The 21856-nt window shown below is 43.7% G+C and overlaps 1 protein-coding gene across 1 annotated transcript in view; it reads right to left on the bottom strand.

The window, feature by feature from the left end:
* LOC132881602 (plexin-C1-like) overlaps positions 1-21856 on the bottom strand; it is a 48342-nt gene that overhangs the window by 5132 nt on the left and 21354 nt on the right. Inside the window, exons 10-16 of the mRNA XM_060914255.1 lie at positions 16447-16577; positions 16187-16363; positions 15450-15552; positions 12822-13001; positions 10660-10821; positions 10443-10551; positions 10220-10321 (exon numbers count right to left, since the gene is read on the bottom strand). Of these exons, the coding sequence (XP_060770238.1) occupies positions 10220-10321; positions 10443-10551; positions 10660-10821; positions 12822-13001; positions 15450-15552; positions 16187-16363; positions 16447-16577 (964 nt within the window). The remainder of the gene's footprint in view (positions 1-10219; positions 10322-10442; positions 10552-10659; positions 10822-12821; positions 13002-15449; positions 15553-16186; positions 16364-16446; positions 16578-21856) is intronic.

The raw sequence follows: 21856 nt of genomic DNA, 5'->3' as shown, positions 1-21856 counted from the left end.
TTGCTTGCTTAGGGTTCCCCCTAAATGCTCACATGTAGAAGTACAAGTGTAACAAGTATAAATGCACACACACACACACATACACACACACACACACACGCACACATACATATATATATATATATATATATATATATATATATATATATATATATATATGAGAGAGAGGGAGAGAGAGAGAGAGCATGCGATTTTATCAGTTTATTTATTTATTTATTTAATTCTACAAATCCTGTTCATTTTTAACATTTCTATTTCATCTTTATTTCAACTTTCAGGTCTAATATACCTGGAAAAAATTTGTTTTAATAAATATTTTATAAAATGATTTGTCAATTTAATTTGAGTAAGTTTAGTGTTCAATTCTTTCATGTTCAAGTTTAGTGTTGAAGTTTAGCATTAGTCTTCAATCAGTGGTGCTTTCTGTTGTCCAGGAGGACCGTGTGGTTTTTGACATTCATGACTATGGGGACCAGATTGTCCATGCACTTGGTGCTGTTGGGATGAGGCGCTCGTTTGCATCACTTGTCAAAGGCATGGAAAACACAGAAGCCTGTAGATACATGCTGGCTTCTCTTCAGCTGGTTAGTATATGCACACACCCACGGTGTTCATTAAATAAGGCTGATTCCATTCAATAGTTGGATGACCCATAACTTAAAGCATATACTCAGAATCATGGCCTCACTTTCATTCATAAATGCCTTGAGACCTCAAGAATGGCACAGGAATAGTTTTAAGCTTTAACAATAAATCTAATATAGCAATTTTTACGATTAAAGTGATTCATATAGGTAGCGGTCTGAGTGAATGACCTCGACGTCCGTAACGTCACAGCAGGAAGTCTATTGGTCTCATCGCCATTTCCGCTATACTAAAACACAGAGCTGACTGCAACTCCGATCCTCCATTTTGAGCTAATTTATCACCATGCCATGCAGATGTGTTGCTGGCCAGTACAGCAACACGACAGAAGGAGGATTTTCATTGAATTCATGGTCCAAGAATGTTCAAACTCCAAAGATTTGCTGTGTAGATGGAGCACAGCATGGATGTCTGGAAACACTCACTGTAGTAATACTGACTATCTCTTTGGGGATGTGGCTATTTATTTAAAGGTGCCCTTCCACCAAAAACATTTAATACTGGCTCTTTTTGAAATACCATAGTTCACTCCGAGTTGCATATGCATGCTGCATGTGAAAATGTAATTCTATTCCCATTCCCTGTATTAGCTTATGAAAGAAAATAGTCGGAAAAACGAGCGAATCTGAAAAAGCCCTATGAACTTAAGTCACTTCGAAAATTAGTATTCATGGCCTCGCCCACCTTGGCTTGCGACCGCCCATGGGAAGAAAGTTTGGATTTAAGTGCGAGGAGAGATAGCAGAGCCCATCTCATCAGTAGCTAACGAAGAGGACTTAACAGCAAGTTGAAAACATGTCTGAACAAGTTCGTGCCTGTGTTTATTTAATGAAGAGGACCTAACAGCAAGTTGAAAACACGTCTGAACAAGTTTGTGGCAGTAACACATCAATGTTGCATTTCTTGCCCAAGATAGAAGAGGTGAAGAAGAAATGGTTGGAATTTATCTTTGGAACACCACCAGCGAAGTAAAATGCAATGTTAGTACTGTGTTCTGATCATTTCAACCACAGTGACTTTTCAAACTTCGGTGCCTTCAGTAGTGGTTTTGCTTTGAGGTTGTTTTTAATACCTGGATCTGTACCGTCAAGATGATCGACCACCAGCTCACAAGCTGTAAGTAAAACATGAACTTTTTGTTTGAAGGTTTTTGTTACAAAATAGCATGTTCATATTCTCCACGTTAGCATGCATGACACGGTCACAAGCTAGGCAGGGATGAGAGTTTTCCACTTTTTGGCAGATTTCCGCTTTTTCTGCGTAAAAAACGACCTTTTTATATTATGCCAAATCCGTTGAGAAATTTTTATTAATTTCGGGGGGTTGGGGTATGTTCCTTCATGCTGTTCAAACTTTTAACTCCAACGATGTTTACACATTATTTGTAAGTCGCCATCTTTAGTCCCGTTTAAATCTCGTTGAATGTGATGTAAAATTCATGTTATCTACATTGTTATTGGTCAAAACATCGATGTCGAGACCATAATAGCCAATCAAAACAGTTTTTACAAAGACACCCACATCTGCTTGTTCTGACCCACTGGAGGTAGCGTCACAGTGCTGTTAGCCAATCAGAGGTAACACGTTTACTGATTGCTGTTAGTCAATCAGAGGTAACACGTTTACATGCCATGAATATTAATGAGTAAGAGCTGAAATCCTGTCGTTCTCCCACCACCCACTCCTCCACTAAACTAGAACAGCCTGAAACAGGAGAACCACAGCATTTTTTTCACCAAAACCAGCTCACAGGGCATTCATTCATACTAGAGACCACTGCACAATTAATGAAAAAATGATGCAATGAGACCTTTAATTATTTATTTTTCAATTAAGGTACCATGTGAGCCAAACTGGGACATATGGGTGGAGCTGTTTTTAAAAAAAAGAAAAAAAATTGTGTAGATCATCCACTGATTAGTCACACAGGCTGTTGGGGTTTTGCTGGGATTCAAACCTGGGTCGCTGGTGTGATAATCCAGCAAACCCCCACTAAGCCACCAGGGGATTGACTCAAGTGCAGAGGCGTGAGGCAGAAGTAGAAAAGTATCAAAAGTTTACTTACAATATTTACAGTCCCCAAAAAAAAGTATAATCCAAAACGCTCAGAAGATTAAGGGAAAAATAAAAAATATCCAAAAGTTCAAAGTCCATACAAAAGCCAAAAAACAGAAAAGAAAAGGCAAAAATACCAACGTTCAGAAGATCCAAAAACCAGTAAATACCAGGTTCAAAAAGACCAAAAAGAAAAGCAAAGTGCAAAACCAAAAAGACAAAGGCAAGGAACACGGAACAGAGGTAACTGGAGCTAAACATACCAGCACAAAGACTCCATGACAAGAGGACTGAACTCAGGGGTATAAATACACAAACTAATTAAGGACAGGGCGGGGCAGGAAACAGGCAATAAGACAAAAACAAAACACAGAACACAGTGGTGACCTCTAGAGGCCCAAAACAAACATGACCAGAAAAGGAAATAACAGCAGCCTCTAGAGGCCAAAACAGTCCCAGTCCTAACAGGACCACCCCCCCAGGAGCGTCTCCTGACGTTCCCAGGACGATCAGGATGGGCCGACTGGAAGTCCCGACAAAGTTCTTTATCGAGTATGTCCTGAGCTGGGACCCAGCAGCGCTCCTCAGGGCCACAGCCCTCCCAGTCCACAAGATATTGGAGGCCCCCACGAACCCGGCGGGAGTCCAGCAGGCGGTGCACGGTGAACACAGTCTGACCCTGGAAGATGTGGGGGGGGCGGGGGGGGTCCTAGGGGCAGGGGCATACGTGGACGTCAGTACGGGCCGCAACAGGGAAACATGGAATGTGGGGTTGATCCTTAGCGTACATGGTAACTGGAGCCGGTAGGAGACAGGGTTAACTCTGCGTACAACCTTGAAGGGGCCAATGTAGCGAGGAGCAAGCTTGCGGTTCTCCACCCGCAGCAGAAGGTCCTTGGTGGACAGCCAAACCCACTGCCCAGGGCGGAATGTGTGGGCAGGTCTCCTATGGCAGTTGGCCTGAGTCTGGTTGGTACTGGAGATCTGGATGAGTGTCCTCCTGACCTTGCTCCAGGTCTTGCGACACCATCTCACATAATGGTTGACCGAGGGCACCCCAGCGTCCTCCTCCTGGTCCGGGAACAGAGGTGGCTGGAACCCGAATTGGCACTGGAACGGCGACAGCTTGGTGGCCGATGACTGCAGGGTGTTGTGGGCGTACTCTGCCCATGGCAGCCAGGTGCTCCACGATGTCGGGTTATCCATAGCCAGGCCTCACAGGGTGGATTCCAGGTCCTGGTTGAGCCTCTCCGTCTGGCCGTTGGACTGGGGGTGGAACCCAGAGGAGAGGCTGGCAGTGGCCCCGATACTCTTGCAGAAGCTGTGCCATACTCGGGAGGAGAACTGGGGCCCCCGGTCAGAGACGATGTCCTGTGGGAGACCAAAAACTCGGAAGACATGAGTGAACAACAATTTAGCAGTGTCAAGGGTAGAGGGGAGTTTGCACAGTGGAATAAAGCGGCAGGCCTTGGAGAATCTGTCCACTATGACAGTGTTACCTTGAGACTCAGGGAGACCCGTGATGAAGTCGACCGCCATGTGGGACCAGGGATGCCGGGGAATAGGCAGAGGATGCAGGAGACCCTGGGGACGCTATCGTGGGTTCTTGGTTCTGGTGCAGACCTCACAGGACAGGACGAATGACCTCACTTCCTTCTCCATGTTAGGCCACCAGAAGTGTCTTTTCAGAAAGTCCAGGGTCCTCCGAGCTCCCGGGTGGGCGGTGAGAGGGGAAGAGTGACCCCACTGGAGAACCTTGGCCCGGGCTTGACAAGGGACGTACAGGAGGCCCGGTGGCCCTGTCCCAGGATCAGGGTCCCGGCGTTGAGCTTGTCGAATGGTCTCCTCAATACCCCAGCGGACAGGAGCCACAATCCAGGATACAGGAATGATAGGCCCAACTTCATTCTCCCTGTTGTTGGGTGAGAACAGCCTGGAGAGCGCGTCCGGTTTGGTGTTCTTAGAGCCCGGGCGGTATGATAGGGTGAAGCTGAAACGGCTGAAAAACAAAGCCCACCTAGCCTGTCATGGGTTCAGCCTCTTGGCTTGCTGGAGGTACTCCAGGTTCTTATGGTCTGTCCACACCAGGAATGAATGTTGTGCTCCCTCCAGCCAGTGCCTCCACTCCTCAAGAGCTCGTTTGACCGCTAGCAGTTGCCGATCCCCCACATCATAGCGGGACTCCGCAGGGCTCAGGCAGTGGGAGAAATAAGCGCAGGGGTGCAGCTTCCCTTCTGAGCCTTGAGAGAGCACCGCGCTGACACCACTGTCCGAGGCGTCCACCTCCACGATGAATGGTTGGGAGGTGTCCGGGAGAACCAGAATGGGTGCCGTGCAAAACTGGTGTTTGAGGTCATTAAACGCCTTTTCCACCTGAGGGGACCAGACAAAGGATCCACCAGTCCTTTTGGTGAGGTCCGACATAGGTGCTGCTACGGAACTGAAGTTCCTGATGAATTTGCGGTAGAAGTTAGCGAATCCTAGGAACCGCTGAACCTCCTTAATGGACTTGGGAGTAGGCCAGTCCCGGACGGCCAGGGTCTTGGCTGGGTCCATTTGGAGTTGCCCCGTTCGTACGATAAATCCCAGAAAGGAGACCTCGGGGATATGAAACTCGCATTTCTGGGCTTTAGCAAACAGATTATTTTGTAAAAGTCTCTGGAGGACTTGGCGGACATGGTGGCGGTGCTCCTGTAAGGTCTTGGAGAATATGAGGATGTCATCGAGGTAGACGAAAACGTATAGATTAATCATATCCCTCAAGACGTCATTGATAAGGGCCTGAAAAACAGCTGGTGCATTGGTGAGTCCGAAGGGCATCACCTGGTACTCGTAGTGCCCTGACGGGGCGTTAAAGGCGGTCTTCCACTCATCTCCCTGTCGGATACGGATGAGGTGGTAAGCGTTCCTTAAGTCCAACTTGGTGAAGATGGTGGCGCCTTGGAGCAGATCGAATGCTGTGGACATCAGCGGAAGGGGATAGCGGTTGTGCACGGTGATCTTGTTCAGGCCCCTATAATCAATACATGGCCGGAGCCCCCCATCCTTCTTGCCGACAAAGAAGAAGCCGGCACCAGCGGGTGAGGTGGAGGGTCGAATGAACCCAGAGGCCAAGGCTTCCTTGATGTACTCCTCCATGGCCTTGTGTTCTGGCTGAGAGAGGGAGAACAGTCGGCCCCGAGGAGGAGTCGTCCCAGGGAGCAAGTCGATAGCACAGTCGTAGGTGCGGTGCGGGGGAAGAACGGCAGCCCTGCTCTTGCTGAAGACCTCCTTGAGATCCCAGTACTCTGTGGGAACTTGAGATAACTCGGTGAGATCAGGAGGCTCGGCAGGAGACACAGGAGAGCTAGAGAGCAGACAAGAGGCATGGCATGCAGGGCCCCATTCCACAGCCTGGCTTGTTACCCAGTCTATGTGAGGGTTGTGGCGAGTAAGCCAAGGAAGGCCTAGAATAACTGGGAATTCTGGGGAATTAATAAGGTGCAGGGATATTTCTTCTTTGTGACCTTGAGACTGGAGAAAGACTGGAGAAGTAACTTGGGTGACTCTTCCATCACCTAATGCTTGGCCATCGAGGGCAGACACAGACAGTGGGACTTCAAGGGGCGCAGTCGGGACATTGATGCTTTGGGCGAAGTGGATATCCATAAAGTTTCCAGCCGCCCCTGGGTCTAACAAAGCTTGACAAGAGTGGACGGATTCACCCCAGGAGATGGAGACCGGGATGTAGATTCCTTGGCCAGGGAGTCCGGGAGAGAGGGTAGGCCCCATCACAACCCTCCCTCGGCTGGACATGGCGGTCCTTTTCCCGAGAGCTCGGGGCATGATTCTCGGAAGTGACCAGGCTTGCCACAGTAGATGCAGCACTTGTCCCTCCTTCTGCGCTCCCTCTCGGCTGCAGAGAGGCGAGTATGGCTAACTTGCATGGGCTCTGGACAGTCACTGGAGGAGGTAGACGGGCTCCAGGTAGAGGCAGGGAGGCCGGGGAGGCTCAGGACTTGGCGGCGTTCTCTCATCCTGTTGTCAAGACGAGTAGAATGTGAGATCAGAGTTTCGAGGTCACTTGGGCATCCGATAGAAGCCAGACTGTCTTTGATGGGGTCAGACAGACCATGGTGGAAGGCTGACACCAGGGCAGTCTCGTTCCATCCACTTACTGCTGCGAGCGTCCGGAACGAGATGGCGTAGTCTGCGATGCTTCCTCCTTGCCGGATACACATGAGCTTTCTGGCTGCGTCTGTACTGATGTCTGCTTGATCGAAGACACGAAGCATCTCCTCAGTAAACAACTGGAAATCAGAGCACTCGGGTCCCTGTCTCTGCCAAATAGCAGTGGCCCAGGATCGCGCCTTACCAGCTAACAAGGTTATCACAAAGGCAATCTTGCAGCAATCCGTAGTGTAGGTGGTAGGCTGAAGCTCAAAGGTGAGTTGGCACTGGATAAGGAATTCCCGACACTCACTGTGCTTGCCGTCATACCTCTGTGGTGCAGGAAGGCTAGGTTCGCGAGGTGAAGAAGGCAGCATGGCAGGAGACACTGCAGCAGGAGCGAGGAGCGGATGGTGGAGCAGGAGCAGGCGGAGGAGATGGGGCAGAGAAGTCAGCTGTGCCAGGGTTTTCCCAATCTGCTGAAGCAGTGCCTCATGGCAAGCAAGGGTCTCACGTTGGCTTGCGAGAGTCCGTCCATGAGTGTCCATGGTGGATCCGAGGCGTGTTAACACAGCCATCATTCCCTGAAGGTTGGCCAGGTAGACAGATGAAGAAGCCTTCTTCTTCATCTGTCTACCTGGCCAACCTTCAGCCTCTGCTGAGTCGGTCATGATGGAGTCTTTCTGTTGGGGTTTTGCTGGGATTCGAACCTGGGTCACTGGTATGATAATCCAGCAAACCCCCACTAAGCCACCAGGGGACTGACTCAAGTGCAGAGGCGTGAGGCAGAAGTAGAAAAGTATCAAAAGTTTATTTACAATATTTACAGTCCCAAAAAAAAGTATAATCCAAAACGCTCAGAAGATTAAGGGAAAAATAAAAAATATCCAAAAGTTCAAAGTCCATACAAAAGCCAAAAAAACCAGAAAAGAAAAGGCAAAAATACCAATGCTCAGAAGATCCGAAAACCAGTAAATACCAGGTTCAAAAAGACCAAAAAGAAAAGCAAAGTGCAAAACCAAAAAGACAAAGGCAAGGAACATAGAACAGAGGTAACTGGAGCTAAACATAACAGCACAAAGACTCCGTGACAAGAGGACTGAACTCAGGGGTATAAATACACAAACTAATTAAGGACAGGGCAGGGCAGGAAACAGGCAATAAGACAAAAACAAAACACAGAACACAGTGGTGACCTCTAGAGACCCAAAACAAACATGACCAGAAAAGGAAATAACAGCGGTCTCTAGAGGCCAAAACAGTCCCAGTCCTAACACAGGCGTCCTGATAAATGTTTCTGGCTGGAAACGCTTCTCTATTAGCGTAAGTCTCTCAAAGTTTCTCACACTACAAAAAATGTTGTTTTTTTCTGGAGGATTTAAGAGGCCAGTAATTTAAAATACTTATGCAGTAAATTTAATGGTTTATATTAATTTTATTCATTTACCCACAGTAAGTAGATTGATCATAAATTTCTTCCTAGTGATCCAAAGGGGGGGAACCCACATTTTCCTATGCTTGCTGGTTTTTCAATTTTCTCCTTGAGTGAATACAATAGCATGCTAATACCTGCATTCAGCAGAAGGGAAGAGCTGGAAAATTCCCCCAAAGTCTTTAAGGCCTAGTGTCTGGAAGAACTTTTGTCTTCCCGCTAATTTACGATGCTGACCGTTGGTGAGCAATGAACTGAAATGTTGTAGTGTGCTGAATCTGCCACACGTGTACAATACACTGGTGTTAATACAGTAAACATACAGCGCGCATGCACACAGCAAACACTCTGCTGCATTCAGGCAGCCTTTGCTCACTGATTTAATCCAGGCTAAAGAAATGACTGCAGCAGCTGACATTTGGTGGTGGTGAGGAGTCTGAGTGTATCACAGACCAGTGTCCAGCGTTTCCCATAGAAATATGGCCCTTTTCCACTACCCTTTTTCAGCTCACTTCAGCCCGACACGGCTCGCGTTTCGACTACCAAAAACCAGCACGACTCAGCTCGTTTCAGCCCTGCTTAGCCCCTAAAACTCGCACCGTTTTGGAGTGGGGCTGAAGCGAGCCAAGCCGTGCCGAGTGAGGTTGGAGCCGTGAGCAGACACTCCCCTGTGCACTGATTGGTGAGGAGGAGTGTCCTCACACGCCCACACACGCCCCGCGAGCACGCTGGGATCTGTAAACACCGCAAACCCGGAAGAATAATAATTACGAATTACGAGAATTTCTGAAGCCTTATGCGCCTCGCCTCATCTATACGCTCTTGCCAGTATCTGTTGGCGTTGTCGGTGACAACAAGCCACAGCACCAAGACCAGCAACACTAACGACTCCATGTCCTCCATGTTTATTGTTTACTATTCGGGTCGTGAGACTACCGCTTAAAAGCTCACTGAATCAGTGACATACAGAGCATCGTGGACGAGTTCGCGGAGCGCAAGGCTCGTCGTATGCCCTTCAAATAATGCGCGCAGTAGGCTATTGATGTTTTATTATAAGCCATGTACAGTATGTCACCTGTTTTTTTGTTTCTGAGTTACATGTTCGTTTGAAGGACTTAATGTACAAAATAACATAGTTGCACCCCGTAGTGTTGAAATTGGTAAACACAGTGCATTCAGTGAGGTTTGCACCGCCCTCCTTTTATTTCTGACTCTTCCTGTCACCGTTGCAACCTCTGAGCGCTCATTCGTATGCCCTTCAAATAATGTGCGCAGTATAGGCTATTGATGTTTTATTATGAGCCATGTACAGTATCCTAATGTTTTTTGTTTCTGAGTTACATGTTCGTTTGAAGGATTTGATGTACTAAATAACATAGTTGCACCCGGTAGTGTTGAAATTGGTAAACACTGCAGTTGCGGACATTTTGTAGCCTAAAATGATGTTATGATAAGCTTTAATAAAGGGCCCGGTCATTTGCCCCGCCCCCGGCCCGGCTCTGACTTGTTCCGCCACTGTCACTGATGTCACTGTTTGCGCTGCTTAACGACATCACGTGACGTCCACCCACTTTCGCTAACTCCACCCAATGTGTCCACCCACTTCCAGCCAGCACGGTTCAGCGCGGTTGTAGTCGAAATGCAACTCCAACAGCCCCGCTCAGCTCGACTCAGCTCGACTCAGCACGGCACGGCTCAGCCGCGTTTGTAGTGGAAAAGCGGCATTAGATTCTATTTGTGGTGCTAGCTGACAGGGGGTGGGGCAGTGGTGGTGTCTGCGGGGGTGGTCATATGTGCACAGAAGTAGTGATGTTCTGTTCACAAACAATCTGATTTTTTTTCCAGTGGCTCTTTATGAACGAAAGGAACAGTTATTTTCATCATCGTGCCCAAACTTCCTGTGTATACAGTTAGTTGGTTGGTTAGTTTGGGATTTACCTTGTCTGCTCTCCATTCTGATTTCATTCTCCAGCGTTTCCGGATGTTTATTCATTTGTGTATTCATCCGCTGCTGGCTCTTACGGTGGATAAATACTCCAGCTAGACAAAAGGTACAGATATGCAGACAGATACAGAACTCCTCAGCATTGAGTTGGCCCAGTAACCATGGACAAAGAATCCAAAAATCAAACATAGAAATCACAAGCTGGTCAATACTCACCAACAGCACCAAGAAGAATCAAAATGATTAACGTGACAAGTGTGAGATATTGATATCTCATACCACTCCCTGCTCTCAGTTCAATTCTGGGACCCTTGCCAAACTCTATCTAAAACAAAACAAACAACAAAACATGTGCATCACTATTCAGCAGTGGTTTTTAGGTTTCACAGTAAAAAGCAGGATTGGGTAATAATAGTTGATAATAAAGTCATACCTTGAGTGAGTCCACCTTGATTTTATTATCCTGAGCTCCTGAAATCTTACAGATCACAACAGTGGGCTCAACTACCTCTATTATACACTCAAACCGTTTTTGGTCCTGTGAGACCCACACATTTAGATCCGCTTTAGTCAAATTCAATAAGTCCTCCGTTTTCTAAAGATGGAAAGTTGACATAATAGAGAGAGGGAGGAACAGACTTTATTACACCGGACAAGACACTTGTAGTATTCTACTTTAAAGATCAAAACACAAAACAAATGCTTTAGTGCATGCCAAGTAGGCATGTGCCAATATTAACCTTTCATATCATAATAACAGTGAGACATATTTAGTGAGAGTCTAATGTGTTTTACAGTATTATCACAACACCAGGTTACATTGTCTTTAGCTTCTCAACTGAGATAAATGAGTAATGGTCATTTAAAATGTCCACAAAACCAATATTGTGCTATCTAATTGATTTTTGGCACGTCTGTTCACAATAAAGTCTGTACTTTCTTCAGGATGTTCAGTTCATCTCTTTACCTATTTATCATGACCTTTGTAACTAAAATGAGTCATATTACAGCAGGGAAAGCCAAACTGTGCTTTCAATAAATGTGATTTAACACTCATGGTGCAGCAGTGAAAGCTAGAAGGATTCCTTCTGTTTTTACCTGCAGGTTTGTGAATTTAAATTATCCTGAACATCAGGCCTCATTTATCACTCTTTTAGCAAAGTCATGTGTAAATGTTTGCGTAAGCCAAAAAAAAAAGAAAATTTTCTGCTGTTTCTTTTGTCATAATCGAATGATTAATTTTATTTGTCTTCATCTATGAATTTGTGTCAGCTTGATCATTTTATTTTTCATATTGATTAATTAGGGCCAATAAAATAAAATGACTGGTTTTCACTAAATATTCAGGATGGTCCTCTTAGTCCCTGACCTGCTGAAGTAGCATGAGGATCTGTTTTTAATAGAGACTCTAAAGCTCTTCTATAAGTCGTTCTGGATAAGGACATCTACTAAACGCTGTAAACATTATACAAATAAGCAGTTTAAACTCTACAGTATATTCCAGATATAAAAGTGCAGTAATCCGGGCAGATTATATTTATATTGTATATGAAGTTGATCTGTCAGGTTCTGTGGACTTTTCAGCCTGCTGTTCATCTACTTGGCCACTAGAGGCCACTATTCGGCATTATATTTTCTTTTGTTTTTCTTGGGTTACACTTGTCTTCATGCTATTGGCTAAGCGAATCATTGATGGCAAGTAGTTGATTGGCTGGCCTATATATATATATGAGTTTGTCTTCTTTCCACTTTGCTGAGTTCTCCTGTGAGCACTTGTCCTGGGTTTTTACTATTGCTGTTTGCTCCACTGTTCTGAACTGCCTTTTGACCACTCCCTCTGTTTTCTAAGAAGCGGGTTGTTTTGCTTTTGACTTTCTCGAGTGGATATTATTTTTGGACTTTGAACTTTTGTGCCAAGTACTGTTTTGCCATTTTAGGTCTTCTCATGGCGGCACGGTGGTGTAGTGGTTAGCGCTGTCGCCTCACAGCAAGAAGGTCCTGGGTTCGAGCCCCGGGGCCGGCGAGGGCCTTTCTGTGTGGAGTTTGCATGTTCTCCCCGTGTCCGCATGGGTTTCCTCCGGGTGCTCCGGTTTCCCCCACAGTCCAAAGACATGCAGGTTAGGTTGACTGGTGACTCTAAATTGACCGTAGGTGTGAATGTGAGTGTGAATGGTTGTCTGTGTCTATGTGTCAGCCCTGTGATGACCTGGCGACTTGTCCAGGGTGTACCCCGCCTTTCGCCCGTAGTCAGCTGGGATAGGCTCCAGCTTGCCTGCGACCCTGTAGAAGGATAAAGCGGCTAGAGATAATGAATGAATGAATGAATCCCCATCTCAACCAAAACCCTGACAGATCAAGTTGAGGTTTACATAAGTTACTCTTCTTGTATGTAAATTTACACACTCAGAAGCACGAGTCAGATATGAATGAATTTATGGCATTTTCATAAATGATAGATTTCTTGTGTAAATGCTCATATGAACAATTTACAAATAAATTCGTTTGCATCCAGCTTGATAAATGAGGCCCAATGTTTGCATTACAGTGAAAACAATGTGTGTGTTCTTGAAATCACATTCCAAAATCCTGTCCTACCTGTATGATGACCAGCATGTCATTGCCCACTTCAGAGGCAGTGAAGCTGGTGAATTCTGGGTCTGGTTGGTAAATGAGATTAACTGGACAGACCACTGTTGAGTTCACCACCCTAAGTGAGACAGTGGATGGCCCAGCATCGCTGAATTTTCTTTGATTAGGAGCGTGAAACCAAAAGGTCTAGGAGAATGTAAAAGACAATATGAATAGGAACTGCTATGTAAGCTTGTATGTGCAGCTGGATTTAAAAAAAAATGAAATTTTGCAGTTTCCTTTGGTTTGAATATTGGCCTGGTCTCATGTCATAAAACAGAATGTGCATTGGTCTGAGGAAGTTCAACCACAGAGGTACACTCTCAAGGCACCATCCTCCTTAATTAATATTTTTGGCAAGAACCTTTTTCTCACTACAGTATCACCTACTACTGTAAATGTCAGTCCTGCATGCTTTGGTGCGTGCACCTGAAGAACTCTCAGGCGCGCGCTGGGCTGCACGTGCATCCAGCGGACTCTTGCATGCGTGCTGTTAATGACACACACTGCATATAATTAAGGAGCAGCATGTGCACCTATATAAAGACTGTTTAGATGCACGATCTGTGCGAAGTATCATGTACTGTCAGTATGCATTACCGAGCCTTACTGCTCATATCTGATTTCCTGGTTTTCTGATTCCTGTGCCTGTTCCTGTTTTCTCACTGCCTGTGATATTCTGTTTGTGCCTCGCCTGACCCTTTGCTTGTTTAATGTCTTGGATTTAGCCTGCCGATTTGGACTGTTTGCCTGTGTGTTTGCAGTTTCTTAACAAATACAACTCTGCACTTGCATCCGTCTCCTACCTCGCACCTGACACCAAGTCTCCTAGTTCACAGCACAAGCTATTGTCATAATGTTAAATTCCCTGCCTTTTAAAAGCAAATTGATTTGAATTTTAGTTAAATGATTGATTGCATGACAGTTATGTTGAAAAAAAAAAACTTTATAGTCAGATCCAATTCCAGGAACCTCTCGCAGAGCTTTTATAGTAATTATAGCATTGTAATTATATAATTATAGTGCAATCATTATAAATTACAAACATTGCGGGCCCCTGTTTGCAATTTATTACTGTTACAAGGTCTTGCCATAACGCTCGTACTAAAGCCCAGGCATTTGCAGGTTCCTAGTGTTTCTTCTCAAGTTGATGTTTTCAATAGTTCACGCTTACTTTTATTTGGACTGTATACTCTGAATGTGTACAGGGACAAGGGAAGGTGTTTCACATGGGGGGTGGGGGTGCTGCTGCTACTGTAATTTTATGTAGTGTATATGGGCATTTGCTATGACATTATACCTGAATAACAGTCTCACAGATTTAACAGAAGTTATGCGTTGATTTCAATGATTATACCACAATGCGGTTTAATTTTTACAATAGGAATGTGTTGATTGATTTTCTATAGCAGCATGAATCTTGCATCTGTATCATAAATAATATACGAATGAACTCGAATACATTATTCCTATAACAGCTCATTCACATGGACACGGACATGCCAAATAATCTGAGCCTAATAATAAACAGATTTAAAACATGCTGTTATTTACCATGGAAAAGTTGTGCATTTCTATTATCGTTGATATCTTTTGTATAATTTGTATAAGCTTTGGGGCAGCACAGAAGTGTAGTGGTTAGCACTGTCGCCTCAACAAGAAGGTTCTGGGTTCGAGCCTGGCAGCTGGCAGGGGCCTTTCTGTGTGGAGTTTGCATGTTCTCCCCATGTCTGCGTGGGTTTCCTCCGGGTGCTCCGGTTTCCCCCACAGTCCAAAGGCATGCAGGTTAGGTTAACTGGTGGCTCTAAATAGACCGTGAGTGTGAATGGTTCTGTCTTTGTGTCAGCCCTGCAATGACCTGGCGACTTGTCCAGGGTGTACCCCGCCTCTCGCCCATAGTCAGCTGGGATAGGCTCCAGCTTGCCTGCAACCCTGTCGAACAGGATAAGTGGCTACAGATAATGGATGGATGTATAAGCTTTGATCTTTGATAGTGAAGTTTTCTGTTGGAGATGTTTATTTTATATTTATGGAAGGACTGTTGATGTTAGTACTTTGGAGAGGTTTCTCAATAGGTGTTAGTTCCTGTTACACTTACATTATAGCAGCTATGCACACTCCCTCACTCTGGTTTTTCTCTCGTTTGAATTTAAAGTGACAGAAATGCAGCTTCACATGTTATTGAGAAACCAGACAGTACAAACTCCTCTGTCCTGAAGACACGAGTCTTGTAGACCTTCCATAACTAACTATAAATAGTAATGCTTCCAAAGCATGCTGTTCATTAATAAATTAAAATTTGTAATTGTAGCCATATCTGTGGTATTAGCCTCAAAATACTCAATTTCACAGTTTTCTGTGCCTGTTTATTTATTTATCCATATTCAGGCATAACTATTAATCTTAGCAGTTGCAGTTAAAGGAATCCTGAAAGTCAGGTCCTCCTCAGCACCCCTACTTCCCACCTCATTGTGCTTGTCTCAGGTTCTTCCTCAATTCAAAAAACTTGTGCATACTTCCATGTAGTGTGTCTTTTGGTGTTAAGTGTACCGTAAGTACATTGATTTCCATTGATACTTGCTGTGTATTTCCAACCTTGTTGTCTTGGCTGTGGAAGATCTCACTGGAAGATGTATGAATTTCAACTGCATCCACAAACTTTAAATTGCTCCCCGACACGTGAATCTTCCTCTCACCACTGAATGACACAAACAATTATTTATTCACAGCTGCAGAGTATCAGGCTAAATATCAGGTGACAGTAATAAGGAATACAATGAAGTCTAAAATTATTTGATGAATGAAGTGAGAATAACGGATTACTTTTGTCAGTTCACTTGTAAAGTAAGTGTGTGTGTATATATGTATATATGTGTGTATATATATAAAAAAATTTATATATATATATATATATATATATATATTTTTTTTTTTTTTTTAATTTTAGCATAAGCTTCTGAAGTGAAACCAGTCAGTATTAGCAACATTGCCTTCAGGAAGTGACTAACGCTTTCTTCATCTTCAAAGAGACCACACAATCGGACCACCAGAAGATCTGCTCAGCTTTGTGACCTGTTTTTTGTTGCCCATACAGTACAAATAAAGTTTGGCATCTCTATAGATCAGTTTCAGTGCACGACAACCAAGCAAAGCGAGCTGAATCAAGAATTCCACTTATCTTTAACTTTCTGCTTTACTGGTTTTCATATGTACAAGACTGAATAGGGTATTTTATGTGTTTTATGAGAAGCCTGCCAAAAATACAAATTTTTTTTTTAAAATGAATGGCACATTTGAAAAAAAAAATTTTCTTGTCTTTATCTGTGTCCTACCTGGACCAGGTGACTCCAGGCTGCAGTTCAGTACAGGTGGGCAGGGAATAATATGTAACGATGGCACTACTATGACAGCGTCCATCTTCTGTCACCACACACACCTTCGCGGTTCCTTTGTTTCCATCAGGAATACGGAACTTCAGGGTGTCCGCAGAGCGCTCCAACACTGATTTCCTGGGAACAGTAGATACACAGAACAAATCAAATCTGTCTACAATTACATGAATACAAACCCACAGACATTCAGTGACACTCACTCCTTTGAAGCGCACTCCATATAACCTTGGAAGCGAATTCTCTTAACCAGTTCCAGATTCTTTCCCTTTATCTCGGCATTGTTTTTGCCATGAAAGGACACTTCATTTGGCTGCAGAGAGAGGATCTCTGGCTAATGGGGATAAAGACATAAACCATAATATAACACTGTGATACTGAAACTAAAATTAATGACTTACTTTGACAACATTTTGCATTTGATATACAGTTGATTGAGATTACCACATGTCATTACTGTGTAAATACAATTGAGGGAAAACATTCTACAAACTGAGGTTAAATATATTCAAACTCAATTTTCACATCTCCCTGCATTTCCTGTTACCATTTCCTGTTAACTCGGTCAGGGCATCTACTTTATTTCAATAAGAGGCAAGTTCAAAATAAGATACAGATGTAGTTCAGCTTTTATTTATATATCAAAATAAGATACAGATGTAGTTCAGCTTTTATTTATATATCAGATTTTCAATGGTCAAAAGTTTACATACATTTTTTGTTAGTATTTGCTGTTGTTGCCTTTTAATCACTTGAACTTGAATAAAACTATTATACACTTTTTCAGTACAGTCCACAAATTTTCTATGGGACTCAGGTCAGGGCTTTGCGATGGCCACTCCGATACTTCCACTTTCTTGTTTTTAAACCATTTTGGGACATCTCTGCAGACCCAGCTGTGGCCAGGTTTTAACATTTTGACTGATGTTCTGAGGTGCTGCTTCAGTATTTCTTGATAATCGTCCTTCCACGTGATGTCATCTATTTTCTAAAGTTCATCAGTCCCTTTTCCAGTAAAATACCTGCACAGCATGATGCTATCACCCCACCACCAAGTTGGGATGGTGTTCTTCAGATTAAAATTACGGTCTAACAGTTTAAGGTTTGTTTTCCTCTGACCAGAGGACAGTCCTCCAAAAGGCTGTTGATCTCCTGTAAACTTCAGTCTGGCTATTTTTTTTTTTAAATACCTGTCTTTCTTTTTATACAGTGTCTTGCAAAAATATTCATCCCCCTTGGTGTTTGTCCTGTTTTGTCGCATTACAAGCTGGAATTAAAATTGATTTTTGGGGAGTTAGCACCATTTGATTTACACAACATGCCTACAGCTTTAAAGGTGCAAATTGTTTTTTTAATTTTTATTGTGACACAAAAAATAATTAAAATGAAAAAATAGAAATCTGGAGTGTGCATACCGGTAGGTATTCACCCCCTTTCGTATGAAACCCCTAAATAAGAGCTGGTCCAAACAATTCACTTCATAAGTCACATAATTAGTTGATTAAGATCCACCTGTGTGCACTCAGTGTCACATGATCTGTCATATGATGTCTGAATAAATCAACCTGTTCTGGAAGGACCCTGACTCTGCAACACTAAACAACATGAGAACCAAGGAGCCTCCAAACAGGTCAGAGACAAAGTTGAGGAGAAGTATAGATCAGGGTTGGGTTATAAAAAAAAAAAATCCCAAACTTTGAATATCCCACAGATCACCATTAAATCCACTATAGAAAAATAGAAAGCATGTATGGCACCACCACGAACATTCACGTTCCAGCAGGACAATGACCCTAAACATACTGCTAAAGCTACACTGGAGTGGTTTAAAGGGAAACAGTTAAATGTCTTGGAATGGCCTAGTCAAAGCCCAGACCTCAGTACAATTGAGAATCTGTGGCATAACTTGAAGATTGCTGTACACCAATGCAACCCATCTAACTTGAAGGAGTTGGAGCAGTTTTGCTTTGAGGAATGGGCAACAATCCCAGTGGCTAGATGTGCTAAGTTAATAGAGACATACCCCAAGGGACTTGCAGCTGTAACTTGCAGCTGTAACCAGCTTTGGTGGGTAATAACTTTAGTCTCACTAGCCACTTTGGCGGGTGGTTTATTCTGTGATATGACAATATATTTTAATTGTAGTTTTCTCTGAAGGCATCTGATATAAGCAATGCAATGTAATATTACGCGCCTACAACTCCCATGAGCACCTGCATAAACATTCTGACACAACATGTTACAATTGTTTAGAACGTTCGTTAACGTCTCAGATAAAATCAATGATACGGTAACTTGCGGTTAATGAACGAAGCAACAAAGTTGCTGACGACTGGCAAGTGCACTATGTGGCGCATATAGCTGGAGTTTCAAACCCTGCTGCTCAGGAAAAAAGGGGCAGAGATGAATAAGATGCTAATAGGAAGATAAGACAGTTCAATGACAAATGGAAGTTAGGGCGAGATTGGCTAGTTCATAGCAAAACCGAAAATACCATGTACTGCGAAGACTAGAAAGTATGGCAACAAGCGAGTGAAGGGTCTCTCTCTTGTGACAGGCACTAGTAATTTTAAACTCAAAACTATAAAAAGAAAGAACAACTTTATTCATCACGCACATGTGAAATTTCCTCCCTGCATTTAACCCATCTGAAGCAGTGAACACACACATGCACACACATACATACATACATACCCAGAGCAGTGGGCAGCCATGCTAACAGTACCAGGGGAGCAGTTGGGAGTTAGGTGCCTCGTTCAAGGGCACCTCAGCCCAAGGCCATCCCATATTAACCTAACCACATGTTTTTAGACTGTGGGGGAAACCGGAGCACCCGGAGGAAACCCATGCAGACACAGGGAGAACATGCAAACTCCACACAGAAAGCCCCCCACCGGCCACTGGGTTCAAACCCTGAACCTTCTTGCTGTGAGGCGACCGTGCTAACCACTACACCACCGTGCTGCCCATATTTAGCTGGCATATTTAACTATGACATTTGAATTTATATTTCATATCTACAAATGTACTGTAATAATTTGTCTAGGCTTGACAGGGCAATAAATAGATAGTTAAAGTATGCATTAAAATGTTTTAATAGTTGTATTACTCAATTGTATTAAAATGTTTTAAAATGTCAAATCAGATTCAGTCACCTGAAGGAGGTGGGAGTGAAAAACAGCAAGCAAAGGCCAGAGGATTCCTTCATATCATGAAGGATGGAGCAGTCCTGAAATTCTCCTGCTTCCTCCATGACTTGCTAAGTCAGCTCAGCAGCCTGTCTTTAACCTCAGTAACTGTGGCTGAAGTGCATGACTGCCTGTCCTCTACCTGCGCCATAATTCCCAAATACAAATCCAGGTAAAATCACCAAATACACTCTTTGACAAGCAGTTATGTTATGCAGGCGGCACGGTGGTGTAGTGGTTAGCGCTGTCGCCTCACAGCAAGAAGGCCCGGGTTCGAGCCCCGTGGCCGGCGAGGGCCTTTCTGTGTGGAGTTTGCATGTTCTCCCCATGTCCGCATGGGTTTCCTCCGGGTGCTCCGGTTTCCCCCACAGTCCAAAGACATGCAGGTTAGGCTAACTGGTGACTCTAAAATTGACCATGAATGTGAATGGTTGTCTGTGTCTATGTGTCAGCCCTGCGATGACCTGGCGACTTGTCCAGGGTGTACCCTGCCTTTTGCCCGTAGTCAGCTGGGATAGGCTCCAGCTTGCCTGCGACCCTGTAGAACAGGATAAAGCGGCTACAGATAACGAGAACGAGTTATGTTATGCCATGATATTAAGTAACTTGACGTAATTCAATTTGTCCTCTCCTCTTCTTTCTCTTTCATAATGTAGACTTGGACCTAGGCTGAAAACAGTGCTGGGAACAAATGTGTATGAGGGCATCAGTCTGAGGCCATGTGATGATCACTCCCTTCACCAGACCAAAGACCGTCTCATAGATCTGCTGTCAGAAACATTGCTCAACAGATTTGAAGATATGAGCCATGGGATCCTGTGTGCCATGCGGATCACTAACTTCTGCTACTGGCCAGAGATGGACAAATTACAGTGAGCTTGTTTGTTTTTTTTAATGAAAAATGACCAGACTACACAAAACATGACTACAAAACTTACTGATGTCATATTTGCCTAGCACATCATCTACATCTTTTTTCTTGCATCTTGTAGATTTTGGTGATTCTGACATCCAGGAGCTTGTTACACACTTCAAACCTCTGATTCAGAGATCTGGAGTGAAGGTGGATGAAATCCTTGACCAGTGGACTATTCTGAAGTCCAGGCTCTACCAGGACCCTGGTGCCATACGAAACATCACCTGGCCTGAAATCAATCGCCAGCTTGGCCAATACTGCCCAGACATACTGCATGTGACTGACCTCATCCTTTACATCCCTGCTTCAACAGCAGATTGTGAACGTGGATTCAGTGCCATGAAACTGGTAAAAAGTGACTGGCATGCCAGTCTTAAGAGTCAGACATTGTCTGACCTGCTAACTGTACAGCTATCATCTGCCCCTATTGGAGACTTTGATCCCGCCCCAACTATCAACTTACGGCATGCTGGAAGCCTCAGGTTACGAAAACCGTTTTTCATGGACCATTCAGACTCATCTGATGATGAATGTAATGAGGACATTTAATGTCTCTCTCTCTCACATGTTCACACATGCATTACACACACACACTATTAATAGATAATACATAATATACATAATAATACTTGATAATACACAATACTTCCATATCAAAACATCAAATGTTTTTTCAATGATAAATGTTTTGAGTTGGACTTTTAATATTAGAATCAGTTCAGTTGTACTGAATTATTTTTCATATTTCATATTATACGATATTTCATATTGTAAGGGGCTTGAATTTGAGTTCAATAAATAGAATACTCTGTTTATAATTTTGTCTGAATTGGTTGCATGTTTTCATATAGGGAGCTACCTTAACAGCACTGAATGCTTGAGTGCTACTGTAGAGATACATTATACGCTGCCATTCATAGTTAAATCTAGACCTTCCGAACTTTAACGTATCATGGTGAAGAAAAAAATGCGATTTCCTGGCAACAAAATTGTGGCTAGTGAAAAGGCTGAATGGCTAGTGACTCAGAAAAACCACTAGTCACAGTGGCTGGTTAGCAAAAAAGTTAATGTAAAGCCTTGCTATGCACACTCCAGATTTCTGTTTTCTTAATTATTGTTTGTGTCACAATAAAAATAAATAAATTTTTACACCTTTAAAGCAGTAGGCATGTTGTGTAAATCAAATGGTGTAAATCAAATGGTGCTAATCCCCCCAAAATCCATTTTAATTCCAGTTTGTAATGCAATAAAACAGGACAAACACTGAGGGAGATGAATACTTTTGCAAGACACTGTACTTTAAGTGCTTCTTCCTTTCATAACAGCCTTTAAGGTCATGGTGATGTAGGAATCTCTTAATGGTGGATCTTAAATGTTCATACTTTGTTCCTGATGCCATCACATCCTTCACCAGTTCCTTTGTTGGGCCAAAGTTCATTCATTCCGGGTTAATTTGTGCCTCTTTCCTTAATGATACATTGGTGTGGTCTCAAGATTTCTATATTTGCA

This window comes from Neoarius graeffei, chromosome 2, assembly GCF_027579695.1.
Source record: "Neoarius graeffei isolate fNeoGra1 chromosome 2, fNeoGra1.pri, whole genome shotgun sequence".
NCBI lineage: Eukaryota > Metazoa > Chordata > Actinopteri > Siluriformes > Ariidae > Neoarius > Neoarius graeffei.
Note: the sequence above shows the minus strand (reverse complement) of the source record. Positions and strands in the feature narration are given on the sequence as shown.